This window comes from Lissotriton helveticus, chromosome 1_1 (assembly GCF_964261635.1).
Source record: "Lissotriton helveticus chromosome 1_1, aLisHel1.1, whole genome shotgun sequence".
Classification (NCBI taxonomy): Eukaryota; Metazoa; Chordata; class Amphibia; order Caudata; family Salamandridae; genus Lissotriton; species Lissotriton helveticus.
The window spans coordinates 1269433725-1269451774 of NC_136057.1; the positions used below are offsets into that span (position 1 = coordinate 1269433725).

General features: G+C 44.9%; 1 protein-coding gene across 1 annotated transcript in view; it reads left to right on the top strand.

The window, feature by feature from the left end:
* Positions 1-18050, top strand: part of NAMPT (nicotinamide phosphoribosyltransferase) — a 270111-nt gene that overhangs the window by 206492 nt on the left and 45569 nt on the right. The window contains exon 7 of the mRNA XM_078680357.1: positions 2089-2314. Within this exon, the coding sequence (XP_078536483.1) occupies positions 2089-2314 (226 nt within the window). The remainder of the gene's footprint in view (positions 1-2088; positions 2315-18050) is intronic.

Here is an 18050-nt window from a genome sequence, read left to right on the forward strand (position 1 = left end):
GTTCCCAACTTGCCCTTGCTCAATCTTAGCCAAGACTGATTGTAAAAAAATGGCTATTGGTTGGTCAGAAAACAAAAATGAAATTCGCTCTAAAAAGGCACCCATGATTATTAAAGGTAAAGATAGATGGCTGAACATTGCATGTCATGACCAAGTCCTAACTGAGTGCAGTTCAGAGGAGGACATACATGATCATAAGGAGCAAAGCAAACCATGTGTGCTAGATTTTTTGGACTTTGAAAACTTTAGCCAGGAGATTGTGAGGGCAGTGCACCACCGTCCAGCCACCGCACCCAGGCCTTCTTTAATGACTTAATCAAAACTAGCATTTAGAAATATTTACCAGAATCACTCTTGTCAAGCAGAATAGGGGTGAATCCCATTTCTGTTGTCTTTGTCCACAAAAATGCCTCCCAATTTGTGCCTTCAGGTCCAGGCATATACTGAAAACATTGAGACTTTTGTTTCACCTAAGTGCCAGGAAATTCTCACACCTTTTGTAGGGGTCTCATCCTTCCATGTGTTTAAATAGTCTCCCATTTATAAAAGATACTGGTGCCTCCAGATCCTATAATGACATCAGCTACCACCTATGGCAGACCCAAAAGGTACTTGAATTGAAATGTCTGCCAAACCGATCATCAATGTGTAAAATGTCTCTTGAGGCCCCATTACAAAATGTGGTGTGGTAATTCCAACCTAGTAAAAATTGGTACCACAGGCTGTGGTATTTACTATGTACTACTACATCATTCTGAGTTTTTCTACTTGAAATGAGAGGTAACCTGTGGTATTGGAGGTTTATGTACCCAATACTGCAGATTGCCCCCCCTCTCTTTTCGAACAGCTTTTCCTCTCCACTCTTCACCATGTTTTTCCTGGCCAAATATGAAGGGTGAAATACCAAATGTGCATTTTGCTGTATAATTTAGAACCTTGATCGCTCTGGAATCAGAATTACAGTGCGACTCAAAATGAGACCCATAGCCTGTTGGTAAGCTCTTAAACACAATATAAACTACTAAAGGATCCAGTCAATTAATATGTGTACTCTGATCCTTTGTGGTACAAGTCTGTATGTTTGTCAGATAACCTCATGATGTCCTTATCTCATTCAAACTTGAGTGAAACTAGATTAGTCTGCCTGCATCCAGATTTAGCTGGCAGTTCTAGACCTTCATGTGTTAGAATCCCCAAAAGAACTTCGTGTCACTTTTATAGCCGGCTCCATCCTGTATAAATAGTGAAGGGTCTTCCACTTGTGTATGGCCTACAACTATTGTTGAACCTGTTTGTGCAAGAGACCAAAACACATCTAAAATCCAGAGGTGCTCCCTATATCCAGACAACTCTCTTCAAATACCGGTGCAGGTCACATCATGAATAACAGAAAGCCTACCATCCTTGCTCAGGTTCTCAGGATGCCATCTTTAACGGGAACAATTATGAGTCCCAATGTATTTTCATAGTTAATATTTGGGATCTTGATCTCACCAACAATCCTCAAACCCTGGTCAGAGCTAAAGGCATTGGATTATTTGAAATTCCAAACCAATAATTTGTACCTTAAGGACTTTGTGCACAGCGAGCTTGCTTCCAATCTGTTGCAGTATTAGTTGGCCAAATAAGAGTATCTTAAGACAGAAAAGCAAGATGGCTGAAAATGATATTGCTGGATGCCTGGGCAAACATTGTTGCTTTCAGCATCAAGGAAAACACTTTGTAGAAAATTAGCAGACCTTTTGCCTGAACTCCAGTGCACTAAGATATACTAACAGCCCAACATCCCCATATACATATACATTTCACACCTGCTTGCACCCAACCTGGTATGCCTCCTGGTTTGCTCACAGTGCTAGCTCATTATCTGGCTAATGTCTAGGCATTGGCAAAATCTCATTAGGCCGAGTGCTGCATAGGACCTTACTATTTAAATCCTTTACGTTTCTTGCATATACGCATTGCTGTTTTTATTCTGGGTGCGAACAGTGTGGTATGTTTTGACACAAAACTTTGTATTTGACATTGTGAAAACAAATTATGCTTAATTTTGTTTGTGTCTGTTGATATGTACATATGCTCTTTTAGTACTATTACAGCCTGGGGAAAAGATCATGAAAAGGATGCTTTCGAACACATCGTGACACAGTTTTCATCAGTGCCTGTATCTGTGGTCAGTGATAGCTACGACATTTATAATGCCTGTGAAAAAATTTGGGGTGAAGACCTGAGGCATTTAATTGTATCTAGAAAAGCAGATGCACCTCTTATAATAAGACCCGACTCTGGAGATCCTCTTGATACAGTATTAAAGGTAATCTTCTTTTATTGTACCCTATTACTTAGCTTGTATTGCAAAACCAAGATTGTTCGTGGGCCTGCTAAATGAAAGTTGTTGTATTTACTAACGGTGGGGGGGAAGCCTGCTTTTATTTAACGCTCCTGAAAGACAAGTCATAAGAAGAAAAAACGTTGATACATTTTTGTCTTGTCTATTCGTCTCCTTATCGCGCAAGTGATTCAGAGTTGGTGTGGCTATTTATATCTTTGCTTTCCTAGAAATATCTTTCTGAGGGAGGAGTAAACTGCGCTTGAGATCGGTTGAGGAAAAAACTAATAATGTGAAAAATGACTGTGTGATACGATTGGCTGTTTTGGTCCCGGTATGCCTCTGGCATCGTCATTCTCAAACACTTCAGTTTTTTTCTGTATCATTTCATAGTTGAATGTATTATCTACATTTGCCTTGCTGCCTTCTGTTTCTGACTGCTTCAAATCTGCTTGTGCCTATTCACATGTCTTGCCTTGATATAATAGTCAGAAGTTAAATATACGCTTCTTCCTTTCTGTGAAATCTATGAACGTACCGTTGTTTAATATGTGTTCTAGTGTTGTCTCCCTCTTCATTTACTATTTCTATTACATAAAACCTGTTGAGTATCAAGAACATCATTTGTGTAAATATGCCTTAATCTTTGGAAGTGGCAAATTGTGGATTGCACTTCTGGAGCCAAATTTCCATTGGCCTTTGATCTCAATTTGTAGTAAAAGGGAAGAAGGACCAATGGGTGGCTAGGTTATAGGTGCTCGTACAGCACTTGACTTATGTTGCCAGATCTTCGTTCGTTTTAGAGCAGCAGGTATGTGCCTGCTCTTCTAATATGAGTTGGCTTCCATGCGCTATGTGTGTGGAGGAGTAAGGGACCAAGTCTCTTCAAAACAAGCAGGCTCTATTTCCGATTCGCCCGTGGGAGCAGCTTTCGCCAGATGGTCTTAAAGGACCCATATATGTGATGCATTAAGTTGTATTTCTACCTTTATAGAATGTAATCTAGGACAACAATGCATATGGCTTTTTATCACACATGGAATACAATGGCTTACAGAGAACACGTTTGTCACATGCCTGCAGTGCACCTTTTCCTCCTGCAAGCCTGAAGTGTCAGGAATGGCCCTCTGAAGGGTCATCCCCCAAACCTTTTGCTGAATTTGGTTTTGTTTACTTTAGGACTGTTAATAAGTGCTAAAGTGCTTGGGCTTTCTGCTTAAAACATGGCAACATTGGCTTATACCCAATTGCCATATTTATTTAATTATAAGTCCCTAGAAAGTGCACTACATGTTCCCAGGGCCTGTAAATTAAATGCTACCAGTCAACCTGCAGCATTGATTGTGTCGCCATCTTAAGTAGCCATTTAAACATGTCTTTGGCCTGCCATTGTAGAGCCTGTGTGTGCAGATTAACCTGCCGTGTCAACCAGGCAAAATAAACCTTTTGCCAGGCCCAAACCTTCCTTTTTAATTCATTTTAGTCACCCCAAGGTTAGTCATTGGACAGCCCAGAGGGCAGGGTATTAAAAAAGTAGGACATATTCTTTTCAATAACCTGGTAGTAAAAAAACTCTTAAATCCGTTTTTCACTCCTGCAAGGCCTATCTCTTTCATATGTTAATATGGAGTTCCCCTATTACATTTTAGAAGTGTAATTAATTTCCAAATGGGAAAAGATAACCCCTTCAAGTTTGGTGTCTCTGGAATTCTAATTTAAAATCCTAATTTATGGTGAAGTCTGAATTTAAATTCCAATTCTGAAAATGGCACTTTTGGAATGTTGCAAAAAGAACAAATGATGGACAGAATGCTGAACAGTGTCAAACACTCGCTACCAGCCAGAGATCTGGACCATTCCAGTTTAGACCCAACCGTATGCAAATCAGTGTTGACCCTGCTCCCTTTGGGAACAATACAGCCCGAAATACAAGGCCAGGTCCTCCCTGGACTGGAAACTAGCGTCCTAGGACCGGTTTCGGGGTATTACCCCATATCATCCAAGATAGCTTGAATCCAGTGGCATGGCAAGCTCTTGATTAACTCAATTAATTCAAAAACGTCCCATCTTTTCTGAGCTGACTGACTTTTCTAGGTTTCTCTAATAACTTCAACAGTGGCCCAAGCAGTTTTCACTCACAGGGTATAGACATTTCGGTGACTGATCTCTTTTCCAGACCCGGCAGTCCCTGACAATGAGACCAGATATGAAGCAGTTGCTTGAGATGTAGTCACAAACAGCCTGGCTCCTTCACGTCTTCGCCTACATCCCAAGCAAGTATTTAGTGTGGCAGTTGGCTCAGACATCTAGCTATTGAGAGAGCCTATCGTTGTGTCGTTACCTCACCTCCACACATGCATACATACATGGTTGTCATGGTGGAATACACAACAATTCTTAGTGAGAAACCATTTTATATTGTTCGAGGCATGTGGGCTGCTGAATTCATATCTGTGCATAGATTGCCCAGCCTAAACTTTCAGTAGGCACCTTGCTACAAGGTTGGGAAGACCTCTTAATCAGTCTCTCAATCAGGGGACGTGGGAAGTGGTAGACTGTCTCCCCTGCATCAGTATGTTAAAGTTGAAAGTAGTGGTTTTGGCACTCAGAACCTCCCACGGTAACCTTGTGAGTAAAGATTTGCTATTCCAAGTACCTAACAGCTCTTTAAAGCGTTCAGAAACTGGCACTAATGCCATACTTCAGTCAAGCATTGCACCGCATGGGCTATATTACTTATAGTGCCCCATGGGCTCGGTGAGTGACACTTGTGTGGCCCCTTCTCTAATATTAAAAGTGCTGATGCACATAATGCACCAGCACTATCTGTAAAGGGTGTTCCCTATTTGCATGAGGGAAATCACCTTGCCTCTGTGCCAAACGCCATATTACGGGTCAGAAGCAAAGATGCTTTTAAATGGCACACTGAAAGTGCTCCTCAACAAGGTGACTCATTGTCAGTGCTCCTCCCGAGGGCGGACCTTTGGTGGAGGGAAAGGGGGGCCCATGGAACCCCAGACCTCCCCCTGCAGGCTTGTGCAGTCACTCACTACATCCTCCTTCAGGGACATCTCTAACCCCTCTTTGAAAGTGCAAACGGCTGCTACCTGCACAGAAACCCGGGACGGCTTTAAGCAAGCCACTCCGCGGCTGCTCTGGGGGCAGCGCATTCATTGTAATAGGGCATATTATTCCTAGTTGTGGATGGCGCACCTGCTTTAAGGTGCCCCGTAGTGCAAGCAAGGACAGTACTCCTTATATGTAATACGGGCCCTGGTGGAGCTCAAAGGTGTCAAAAAACACACCGCTGTTAGCAGAACACCAACTAGTGGAAGACAACAACTTTTCTGATCTCCTGAGTAGGTCCAGTCAGAAGATGCACAAGGGGACATCAAGCCAGATGTACTGAACTTCTCCTTCCAAAGGTAGAGCACAGCAGACCAAATTCTGGCAGAAATCCTGTATTGACCCAAATCCTTAGCAGTGAAATGTCGATTTTTAACACATTTTATTGAATGTTTTGAAAAGGAACACTCAAAAGGAGTAGCTTCATTCTCTGAATTAAATGAGCAGCTTAATTCTCTGAATTAAAGGAGCATCTTGTCTGTGATGACCAGTAAATAGCACACTTTGAACATCTTTCATAATAATCCCATTCAAAAGACTTCATCTATTTACATTTGATTCTTGGGGCGATACCTTGTAAGGCCAGCAAATCCCGGTGACATGTAAAATCTTAAATCCATATTAATATCCGCAAACTGCTCATCTCTTATTGAGTTATTAAAGACACACATGGTCCCTGTGGGGGAAGTGTAGCCCTTGTCTTCCACGGTAATAGTTACACTAAACCTTCAATCGATAGGTTTAGACTGATTTACAAATTTGTTTAGTAATTTACATGGAAATAATACTTTCAACAAGAACGTAATTCTTTGTTTAGAGGGTCAATCTTAAACAAGGTGCTCCTAGTGGTGTGATAGCGCAGTGCAAGTGACAAAGTGAATATAAGGTGTGCAAGTGCTATACAGAATGCAGACATATACATGTGACTGATAATGATAAATGGATCTAACAGCCAACCCTCTGTGTAGGAATCTCAAAGGTGATCTGGCCTGGTGCCACTGGAATAAAGTCTAAGGGAACAGACAGTGGTGTAAAAAGCTGTTGTCCAAGAAACCCTGCGAATCTGGGTCTGGTGATGGTATGCTACCAATTGTATGAACTCACCCGGTGGGGTGTAAATTCCACAATGTCAAAATCTCGTGGGCTTGGAAGAGATCTTCAAGTAAGTAGGGAATAGTCCTCCATCTACTACGCGATACTGTGTGGGATACCTAAGAGAAGTGTCTCTGCATTATTTTAGGATCAATAGCTACAGTGGGGCGAGAAGCAATAGGGTTTCACTCAATACTGACAATTATGTATGCTCACTGCCAAAGCACCCTTGTGGTACAAATAGTGTCACCACAACAACCAGAGGAACAAATAAGCAAACACTGACCTAATCAGTCACCTACATGAGCAAAAAACAGTGTTTAAGCTAGCTGTCTATTTGAATAAGCAGTGGTAAAGGGGTATGGGGCCCAGAAACTCACCCGACTTCTAGTTTACCATCAGCTGATCAGTGTCACTAAAATTACACATTGTGAATCCTTTCCAGAGCTTTGCAACAACTGGGCAATGTCCATACTATCTGACTGCCTCTTTCCATTAGTCATTGGTTTGCACAAGCTGTGAACACACTTCTGGCCTTGGTCAAAGTCCAACATTTGTCAAGAGCTAGATGTGTTAGTGAGTAATTGCTAAAAATGCTTCAGGAAATGTATCATGCACCTTTAATGTTATATGACCTCTATTTGCATACTTAATGTATATGTGAAGTTAAAGTATGACACAGCAAGGAAATAAATGTGACCTACAAAGACTTTACCTGCAGCGCTCCGGCATTCCTGTTAACTGTTTAATAACACAGATATACGATAACCAAGTAATGCGCGTCCCTGTTGACTGTATGCTGTATCAAAATGCTTAGACCAGCCTTTTGTTCTGCTCTCTTTAGCCACAAAAGCTTACTCTAACAATGGAAATCTAAATCAGTGAATCATTTATATCCCTTGTTTGTGCTTGCTGACATGTTAGCTTTGTTTGACCTGGCACCATTGGCGTGGGGCTCCCTTCCATTTTTTGCTGTTGCCTCATGTATTTTTGCTGGTGTTAGATGTTTTGGGCACTGTGCCACTGCTGTCCAGTGCCACAGTGCAAGTGCTCCCTATTGTAAATTGATGTATTACTCAGTGGTTCCATGTTTGGCTATTTGGATTACTTGTCAGACCCTAGTACAGTGCACTGAGTGTACCCAGGGCGTGTAAATCCAAATGCTGCTGGTGGGCCTGCAGCACTGGTTGTGCGACCCACAGAAGCAGCCTTGTAAAATGTGCCTAAGGTCAGCCATTGCAGAGTCTGCGTGCAGTCTGGTACTGTCATGCTGACTGGGCAAGTGCACCCACTTGCCAGTCCCTAAACCTTCCCTTTTCTTCATATCAGTCACCCCTATGGTAGTCCCAAGGGCAGGGTGCATTGTAAGTATAAGGTAGGACAAGCCCTGGTGTGTGTGGCATGTCCTCATAGTGAATTACAGCCATTTTTGTTTTCCACTATTGCAAGGCTACCTGTTCTCCATAGGCCAGAATGGGCTGTTAGAGTTATTACATTTTATAATCCTAACTGTCTCAGAGAACATGGTAGAGATTAGAGTTTAGTATGCCTGAACTCAAAATGATAACATGCATCTTTTAGTGAAGTTGGTTTTAACATTCTGCGTTTGCAAATACCACTTTTAGAAAGTAGGTATTTGCGTGTCTAACCTTTCAAGCCTGCCTCTGCTAGGTTGTGTATTCCTTTGTCTGGTTTTGTGAGTGACAGGGCTGGGGGATTCCAAGAGACAGGATGAGTCAGCCCAGTGGTGAATAGAGAGATCTGCATCTAGATGGGAGGGAGGAGTTGCGCCTGAACCTTGATTAGGGCTGTGCCTGCCTTCCAGAATGCTGGCTCCACCTCCTGTGGGGCGTCTGATGTGCCTGCCCTGCACTGTGAAAGGAAAGGAGAAGTCTGGTAAACAGAGGGCTTCAGAACTGGTTTGGACTGGGCAAAGGCCCCCCTCCCCATAGAGAACAAAGGAGTTTGGGGTATAAATATTGGGACTCTGATCCCATGAAAAAAGATCACTTTTGGACTATAAGAAGAAACCTTTACTGAGGAGAGGAACCTGGAAAACTGATGAGACTATTCCCAAGCTTTAGTGCTGCTTGGGGGATTGGCCTGAAGTGGTTGCCTTACTGCCAAAGGAAGAAGGGAACTTTGTGTGCTTTCAATTTGTGAAGGAACTCCAAGGGCCTGGAAGTTTCAGGGACAACAGACTTCAACCCCCAGCTCCCCAGAGTTCTTTGGAAGTGCCTGCTGCTGTTTTGGGCCTTTTGAGGGACTGCATGTCGCAAGGAGCTGGAAGCGCGACTCATCGAAGAAGAAGCGTGTCGCTGTGCCTGCCGTCGCAACTTCGAAGGAGGGTGTCGCTGCTGGAACAGCCGCACTTCACCGCATCGAGAGAAGCATGCCACAACGAAGAGGAAGCGTGTCGCCGTCGCTGCTGCCGTCGCAACGCCGAAGGAGGGTGTCGCCGCAGTAGCTGTCGCATTGCACTGCAGTCCCTGAGCCTGCCGTTGCAACTCCGAAGGATGGTGTCGCCGCTGCATTTGTAACCCTGCACCGCATTGAAGAAAAGCGCCTTGCATCCCCAGGAAGCGCGCTGCTGTCGGAGCTGCTGCCGTCGCATCGTGGATGTCGCCGCTGTAGTTCTCGCATTTCGCACAAGCTTCACGCACCGTGGGAGAAGAGTGTCGCAGTTGGAGCTGTTGCCGTCGCATCGCTGAATAAGGGTGTGGCCGCTGCAGTCCACGCATCGAACCGAGAACTTCTTGCATCCCTGGAGAAGCGTGCCGCATCTGGAAGATCTTCTCGTCTTTATTTCTTTGCACCTGAACTTTGCTGCATTTCCCTCGCTGCGATATTGCTTGTCGTGGAAGCGCAACACAACCTAAGGTACATTGACGCAAAGTGTCGCATCTTAAGAACTAAACTGAACTAAGCAAAATCTTCCATCTTAAAGTAACAGTATTGAGTATTTTTGTCGTTTATGCTCTTGTGGAAAATCTATATAAAGTATACTTATTTTGTATATAAAACCTTGTGTGGTGTCCATCTGTAGTGTTGTCACTGGGTTACTGTATGTGGTCACAAATTCTTAACACACTGCCTCTGAGATAGGCCTGTCTGCTCGTGCCAAGCTACCAAGGGGGTGAGCAGGGGCTATTTTAGGAGTGTAATCCCCTTATCCTGACTAGAGGCAAGGGTCCCTATTTGTCACAAGTACCTACCTGTGCCAACTAGAGACCTCCAAATCTAACAAGCTTGCAGCCACTTTGCAGCATTGGGTTGTAAGTTCAAGGTGGCTGTGGTCAACTGTGTTGTTGCTGGACTGTTGCTCCCCTGGAGTGAGCCTTTATCAAACCTGCATGAGATAGTAAAGCATGCCTCTGATTTAGAGAGTTGTTGCCGACTGAGCTTGCCTTGAAAAGCAGTAGTCCGGAGGTGTATGGTAGATTTGGGAAGGCCTATCTAAAAGAGGGTTCTGCTGGATGCTTTTTTATTGTTCTTATTAAGTTTTGACATAATTTGCAGAAACAAAAGAAGAAAGAAAATTAATGAAATCAACCATATTCCCACGTGTTCTTAGTCAGCATTTACATGCATTACACAAGTTTAGCAGCAGTATGTTATGAGATATATTACACTAGTTAGAGATATTCATTTTGCTGATCTTTTAACAGTAACATGCAACAGAGTTGTCTTTTTAGTAGAGCTATTTACCCTTCCAGTTGCAATGCTTCCTTTCGGCTATGTGTTTAGATCGGTTTATACTCTGCCCTTCGACATCTGTCTCCTCCACTGTATCCTCCTCAGATTGGAATGTTGCCAAATAAGACTGGTATGCTCCCCAGATATTTTAGACCTTGTTTAGGTGGCATTAATTTGCCCTAATTTTCTGAACCAACCCTGCGAAAGGCAAGGTCCTGTTGCCATTCCTATAGAGTCTGCAACGGTCTCCTACCCCACCTCATCACTATACGTCTCTTGGCTTACAGCACTGCTATAGCAGGAGCTCTCCTATTGGGTGATAGTATATCCTTAACTTAGCCCAATAAGGCCATCATCGGATCAGTAAAATGATTTTTCTGAGATGTAACACCAATAGTCTTGTACACCCGGCCACTTCCATGAAATGGGTTTAAAGTCTGCGACAAGAGCCCTAAATCTGGGACATAGTAGACCTCTGAGTCCATATCTGTATTACTGTATGGGGTGTAGTAATATTGGTGAATGTTCTTGAAATGCAGCTATCCATCTGCTGTTTAGTAATAACTTCTTCGTAAACATGCAGCACGTGATCGTGCAATGGGCCAGCAAAATATTATTGTCCCGACCAGAGTGAAGTTGCTTTTCACTTTTGTTTATTTCAGGCAGTAAAAACAATAAGACTGTCTCTTTAACTATTCTGAAGCGGTGAAAAAAAAAAAGACTTCGCTCTCACTTCCACTTTCGGGGCGCGTCACCCTCTTCTTTGTAGCACTTGGACTTTTCCTTGGGTACCACGATGAGAAGTTTAGAGCAGTCCCCTAGAAAAACAAATAGTACAGGGCAAGTGACTAAGCAACAAAGCAGAGTTCCACCCCTCCACCATACTGTCACCACACCTGTGAATGCTGGTGCTTGGTTTTGTCTTTGTGACTTTTTTCCCAAACACTCTGGGTGTCCCTCTTTTTGTTTTAAGTCCTTCCCCGCACCACCTTTGCAGTGAAATGTGCCAAAATACTGATACTTTCCTAAGGCCAAGGCCCTCTGGGGTTGTGGCAGGGCTTGTCACAGCACCCTTCTCTTCACAAGGACCACTGGACTCAAGTTTTGCAGGGTGAGTTGTCCGTCGGCCACCTCACTTCTTTTCATCATCTCGCTCCTCTCCTCTTCTCCCTCTGGCATTTTGACGTTTTTCGATCTCCTCGTTCTCAACTCTTCCTGTAATGTCGAGACTCTCTCCACGTTGTGTGATTCTGCGACCTCATCCCTGCAGCAATCGTCCAACAACCTCACTTCTGCGTCGGGTGTTTTCATAGACCCTCGGTTCCACGCAGTTGTGACATGAGGGTCGAACACTGGGGTGTTAACGCCCGTTTTCTGGTTGAGAATGGTGGTGGCCATCTTGGAAGTACTGCTTATGGCGGGTACAGGATTACATTGCCTCTCTTCTAGGCCTGGACGTTCAGGCCATGTGGAGACCGGACAACGAGATAGAAAGTCCACATTCCTCTGCTGTTTTCCTGGTACATGGAATGCCTGAAAAGAGAAAGGCTGCCTAGGTAGGAACCATCACAGAACTTTCGGGTTAGTGTCCTTCCTTATGTGTTGCTAACCAGGTAAGAGGGGCATGGTCTGTTAAAAGGATGAATGTTCAGCCTAACAAATAATATTGAATTGCCTCTATGGCTCATTTTTTGGCTAAACGTTCCTTTTCCATAGTAGCATTATGGATATTATGCGGAAACAGTTTCCAACTGAAAAACCAGACGGGTCGCAAGTCCCCTTGTTGATCATGTTTGAATAAAACAGCGCACAGACCACCACGGAGGCATCAGTTTAGAGAACAAACGGTTTGTCAAAATCAGGACAGGTAAAAAGGGGGGCATGTGACAGAGGGTATTTCAACCGTTGAAAACTGTTTTCTTGTAGTGCAGTCAATTTCATATTAGTGCCAGGGTGTTTCTTAGTGATTGGGTTTCAGAGAGGGCTGCAATCTCTTGAGAACTGCGGTATGAACCTGCGGTAGTAGCCCACAAGGCCTAGAAACGATCGAACCACTTTCTTTGTTGTGGAATTTTCGGTATAGCTTTGAGTTTGAGTAGGGGTTTTATCGTGCTGGCATCAATGGTATATCCCAAATACTCTAAATGATCAGTAGCAACAGTTGTCTGTTTTGGATTTACCGTAAGACCTGCTTGTTTGAGAGTATTGAGAACCAGGTTTAAATGTTGTAGATGTCTCACAGTCAGGGCTATAAACAATTATGTCATCTAAATATGTGACTGCATATTTGATGTTGTGGCATTAGTATTATGTCCATGAGCCTTTGAAAGGTGGCAGGAACACATGGATGCCGAAAGGCATTACCTTAAAATGATCTAATCCCAAGGGAGTGAAGAAAGCGGTCTTCTCCCAGGCAGTAGATGCGAGGGGTATTTGGCAGTATCCCTTTATCTGATAGACATCTAGCCGCAGATTCCTTGCCTTTGAACTTCCAGGTGTCCGGCTGGATCTGTAAGATTTTGCTTAGCAGTACCCCTGTGCGTCAGTCGAGTCTGCGTGACGTCAGCGTCATGTTCATTGTCATCGTGACATCCACGTTGTCAATATAACTGCCACTTTGGCACGCTGATGTCAGTTCTCTTCCATTTCTTTTCACACCAGGCAGCGCAGATCATTGAAGATAGCTACCCCCTGTCATTTTTTTGAAGGCTTTTTTTTCTACTTTTTTTTTTATTCCTTTTGATGTGTAGGTTGTCAAGTAAGAAGACCTCGGGGGTTCAAACTGTGTGGCGCATGTTACACTGCCATGTTGGTCACGGACCTCCACTTAGTATGCATTTGGTATCTGGAGCACGACCACGACAGAGTTGTGCTCCGAATTGCCAGGCCATGGCGACAAAGGCTTTGAGGGAGCAGTCCTTAAAGCTTATCACTGCCGGCTACCCGCACCAAGGAAGTCTCCTTGTTGTTACCGGTCTCAAGTGGGAGGAGTTTCCGAGCACCATTCCGGTGAATCTAAGTCATCTTCGTCAGTCATCGAAGTCTGGTAGGCGGCACCACAAAAAACACAAGAAGTTAAAGCCTGCTTTGACTTCGCCTCGCCTGTCTAGCAATGTGGCGTAGGACCAGCTGCGTTTGAGGCCCTGCATCGCGGAGCGGGTGCCTGGATTGGTTCTGCCTTTCCGGGTCCAGCTGCGACCCCCACTCAGCTTAAGGAATTTTATGATGTAATGTGTGCCATATTTGGGCAACCTGACCCCGGCAGCATGCCTTCAGGCCCCGCAGGCTCCGATGATTGAGTCCTTGTGGGTTCCGCACCTTTGGCTCCAGGGCCACGGTCCGGACCGGCACAGCGACCTTCCCCGGCGCCACGTCCACAGCAGAGATCCTCGCCTGCCCCCGTGGTGCCCCCCTAATCCATATTACCAATGACAGAGAGCCAGTCAGGTGACCTCAGACGTAGATGGAGCCATAACGCTCCATGCCATTCGACCTGCCCTATTCCAGCCAGAGGGCCCCACAAGCTCAGCAGCCTCTGCGGGCCGTGGACAAGGTTCACCCCGATCCCGTGGGTCAGGAGGCCAGAAGTCGAGCCAAGCCACGATCTTCTCCACCGCAAAACCTTTCTAGTCCGATACCCCAGTATCATTCACAGCCAGTCGGTGGCAGAACACGCCATCACCTCCACTTCAGGCAGTTGAGTGTTGCAAATAGTCTGAAGGGGCTACTCCCTACCCTTAGAGACTACCCCTCCATCTATGGCTCCAGTGTACAATCGGCTGACCGAGGATCACCTTGCTCTACTTCGCGAGGAAGTCAAAACTTGCTTGGCCAAGGGAGCTATAGAGCGGGTTCCCGGGCCAGAAATAGGCAGTGGTTGTTATTCTTGCTATTTTCTGGTCCCAAAGGAGGACAGAGGCCTTCGTCCTATCCTCGACCTCAGAGCCCCCCATTACTTCCTCTAAAAGGAGAAGTTCAAGATGCTCACCCTAGCTCAGGTCCTGTCTGCCCTAGACCCGGGAGACTGGATGGTAGCGCTGGACTTGCAGGATGCCCATTTTCATATCCCCATCCTGCCTGCCCATCGTCGCTACCTGTGGTTTACGGTGGGCGACGAGCACTTTCAGTTTGCGGGTGCTCTCCTTCGGCCTCACCAGTGCTCCTTGGGTGTTCACAAAGGTGATGGCGGTGATCTCAGCCCAAATGCTGCGATCAGGGGTTGAAGTCTTCCCCTATCTCGATGACTGGTTGTTGAAGGCGGGCTCATCCAAGCAGTCATCGCCCACCTGCCGACTATGGCGAACGTCCTGCATTTTCTGGAGTTCTCTATCAACATGCCAAAGTCCCACTTGACTCCCTCTCGGATGCTCCCTTTTATTGGGCTGGTTCTGGACACCGCGTACAGTTTTGGGCCTATCCTCCTGAACGACGAGTCCAGGATATTCAGGCTATGATGCCGATGTTTCAGCATCTATCCTGGATTTCGGGAAGAATGACTGAGGCTGTTGGGTCTCATTGCGTCCTGCATCCTGTTGGTGGACCGGGCATGTTGGTGCATGCGGGCCCTGTAGTGGGACCTGAAGTTCCAATGGGCACAGTATTGAGGAAATCTCACGGACCCGGATATCGGAGGGCACTGCGAAAGACTTGCAGTTGTAGCTAACAAATCGCAGACTTAGTCGTGAAAAGTACTGACGTCCGCGCGCCAAATTGGCGGTTATAATAACCCAGTCGTTATGACAATGCCAACGACATCATGCGGAGTTGACCAACACCACCTACCGGCGCGCAGGAGTACTGCTAAGAAAAATCTTCTGGATCCAGCATGATGCCTGGAAGTTTAAAGGTAAGAAATCTGAAGCTAGATCATGTCTCTACCAGTTAAGGCATTACCGAAGGTAAGTAACTTGTCCGTTAGGTCTATCATTGACATAATTTTTAACTCATCTACACATGGCATAAGGTAGGTATCGTACTTTGAGGATTTAGTTGGCTGTACAAAACTGGATTGTTCCGTACAGTTTTGGTACGAGTACCACAGGCAAACACCGAGCGCTTTGAGGGGGCTCAATTATATCAGTCTTTAACATCTCTTCTACTTTTTGCTCGACAGCCTGATACCTGGCTCAGAGACCCGATAAGGTTTTATCTCGATGACTCGCCCTTTTTCTGTGAAAATGCTGTGGGTGATCGGAGATCAGACCAGGATACTTGCCTAGTATATTGAGTACCTGTTGTATCTGGTCACAGGTTAATTTGGTTCCCATTTTCAGTGGTTTCACTGATGAAGCCGAAAAATGTGGCAGAGGAACTTCTTGTGCTTGTGTACGGTTAACCTGGCCTACTACCACTGCTTGACATTCCTTTTGCTCTGGGGGTTACTCCCATTTTTTTATCAGATGGTAGATTTGTCCTAGTCTTCTGTGGAACTGCTATTCTATATGTTACTGGTGACTCTTTCTCTTGACTTGATGGGGTCCCCAACCAGGTTGCTAAGAGTTTTGTTTCAGAGCTGGGTAAGAGGACTAGGACTTTTTCTCCTATGATAAGTTCCCTGAGCTTTCTTCCTTTATCATGTGCTGCTTTTTGTTTTTGTTGGGCCTTTTCCAAGTTATTGCGAACCTCCTTCAATAAAGTAGCCAGAGTTTCTTTCAAGGAGACACTATACGCTAAGAGGGGTTTTCCCTCATCCTCCCCCTCAGTCCATTGCGCCGCCGCCATATCCAGTAAGGTTCTAAGTTTCCTTCTGAACAGTAGTCTGAATGGATTGGAACTAGTAGACTTTTTTTCATGTGCTCTTATTGCGAATAAAACAAGAGGTAATTTATAGTCCCAGTCCTTTCCTGCATCTGCAACCAGTTTCTTTAACATTGTATTAATGCTTTTGTTATATCTTTTTACCAGTCGGTCAGTTTGTGGGTTGTAAACACCCATCCGGATCTGGTCAACGATAAGAAGTTTACACACTTCCTTCATCAATTGAGACATAAAGGGGGTCCCGGCATCTGTTAAAAATCTTGTGGGGAATTCCGACTTGGCAAATGAATGAGATCATAGCATGAGCAATAGATGATGTTGTCATACTTACCGGGGAATGGCTTCACCGCATGGCATAGTGCACATGTTCTAATATATACTGGTGTCCTTGGGCGGATGGCGTTAGGGGTCCCACCAAATCTAGTCCCACCTGTTGAAAGGGTACCTCTATAATCTGGAAGTTTCACAAAGGGGCTTTTTTTTACTCCCGAGGGATTTAATAGCTGACACCGGGGACAAGTGCCACAATATTTTGCAACTTCCCCTTAAACACCAGTAAAATAAAATCGTTTTGGTAAATATTTAAGGGTGTGTTCTTGACCATAGTTCCCACCTCCAGCCTGACTATGTGCGAGTAGTAGAGCTTGCTCACGACAGGCTAGAGGTACAAAGAGTTTGAGTTGCTTATTTAGAGTCCCACTGATACTATACAATAACCCCTGCTTAATCCAAATATAAGGGCCTACCTTATCTGGATCTTCTTCCTGTACTTGCTCCCAAGAGTGAACCAGTATGCTGTCCTGTCTGGGCTGTTGGGAATCTCCATGAAGGAGCACGGACCTCCTCTGAGGATGAAAGACCAGTAAAATGGGGGTTGCATAACATTCTGAAACTTTGTCCCTTCTCTGCCTTTGTTTTGTTTCCCTCCCTTCTGGAGCTATTATCTGTTGTACAAAAAGGGGCTTCCCTGAGCTAACCAGTAATAGTGTTTTTTTAGTGATCCCCACTAAATAGTAATTGAAGCTGGGAAGGTCCATTACCAGAAGAACCTTTTCAGTTAGGTAGGGATGGGACTACCCCACCTTTGTGTACCTGGGGTTCCCAGTCAATCTCCATCAAGACTATTGCCAAAGGATATGTACGTACATCCCCATGTACACGATACCTTTACCTTTTTTCATCTTTGATCTGTGCCAAGGGAATTAGTTCTCTACTGACTACAGTGTGATGACACCCAGTATCTAGAAGAGCCTCAAGGGGTTTACCAATTGAGTATTGTCTTTTTGTATCATTCCCAGCCTTTCCCAAGGACGTGACTTTTGGGAAACGCTACTTCCATGGGTTCTGAGGTATCCGTTTTAAGAGGGCAGTGGGGGGCTATTTGTCACCACTAAGCACAGCGTAAGCACTGGAGTACTTGTGGTAGGCTGGGAACACTAGACCTAGGATTTCCTAATGTCCGTGATACCCAGGAGGACAACTTCGGTGCTGTACCTTTTGAGAGGTTGTTGGATGTTTCAGGGATTGCACTCTGAACTCTGAAGACCTGTGATAAGCACAGACTAGTTCTATCACAAACTGAAAGGTCAGGTTCGGGTGTTTTACCCATGACCAAGCTTTAGGAAATAGTGCTTCTAGATAGTGTTCAAGATACATTTGTATAGTACCTTCCTCCATGGTGGTCGTGGTGGGTTGTAACCATTGGTTTCCCAAGTCTCTCATATGACAGTATAGTGCTCTAGGATTATCCTCTATTGTCCTTTTTTCCTTACAGAAACCACTTCTGTAGTACTCTTGATCGCAACCTCACCTTTCTAAAATGGCCCTTTTTATCTCTGGGTATGAGGTTACCCCGGCAGGACAGGCAGCCTGGTACACTGCCAGGAGCTCTCCTGGCAATAGTGGTGCAATGTATTGCCCCCACCGCTCAGGAGGCAACCCGTTCAAAGTTTACAAAACAATAACCAGGATCATCCACTTCCTGAAATTTTTGTCAAACAGTTCCTGGCATATTCTGGTGCACGCAGGCACTAGAAATAGCATTCATCAG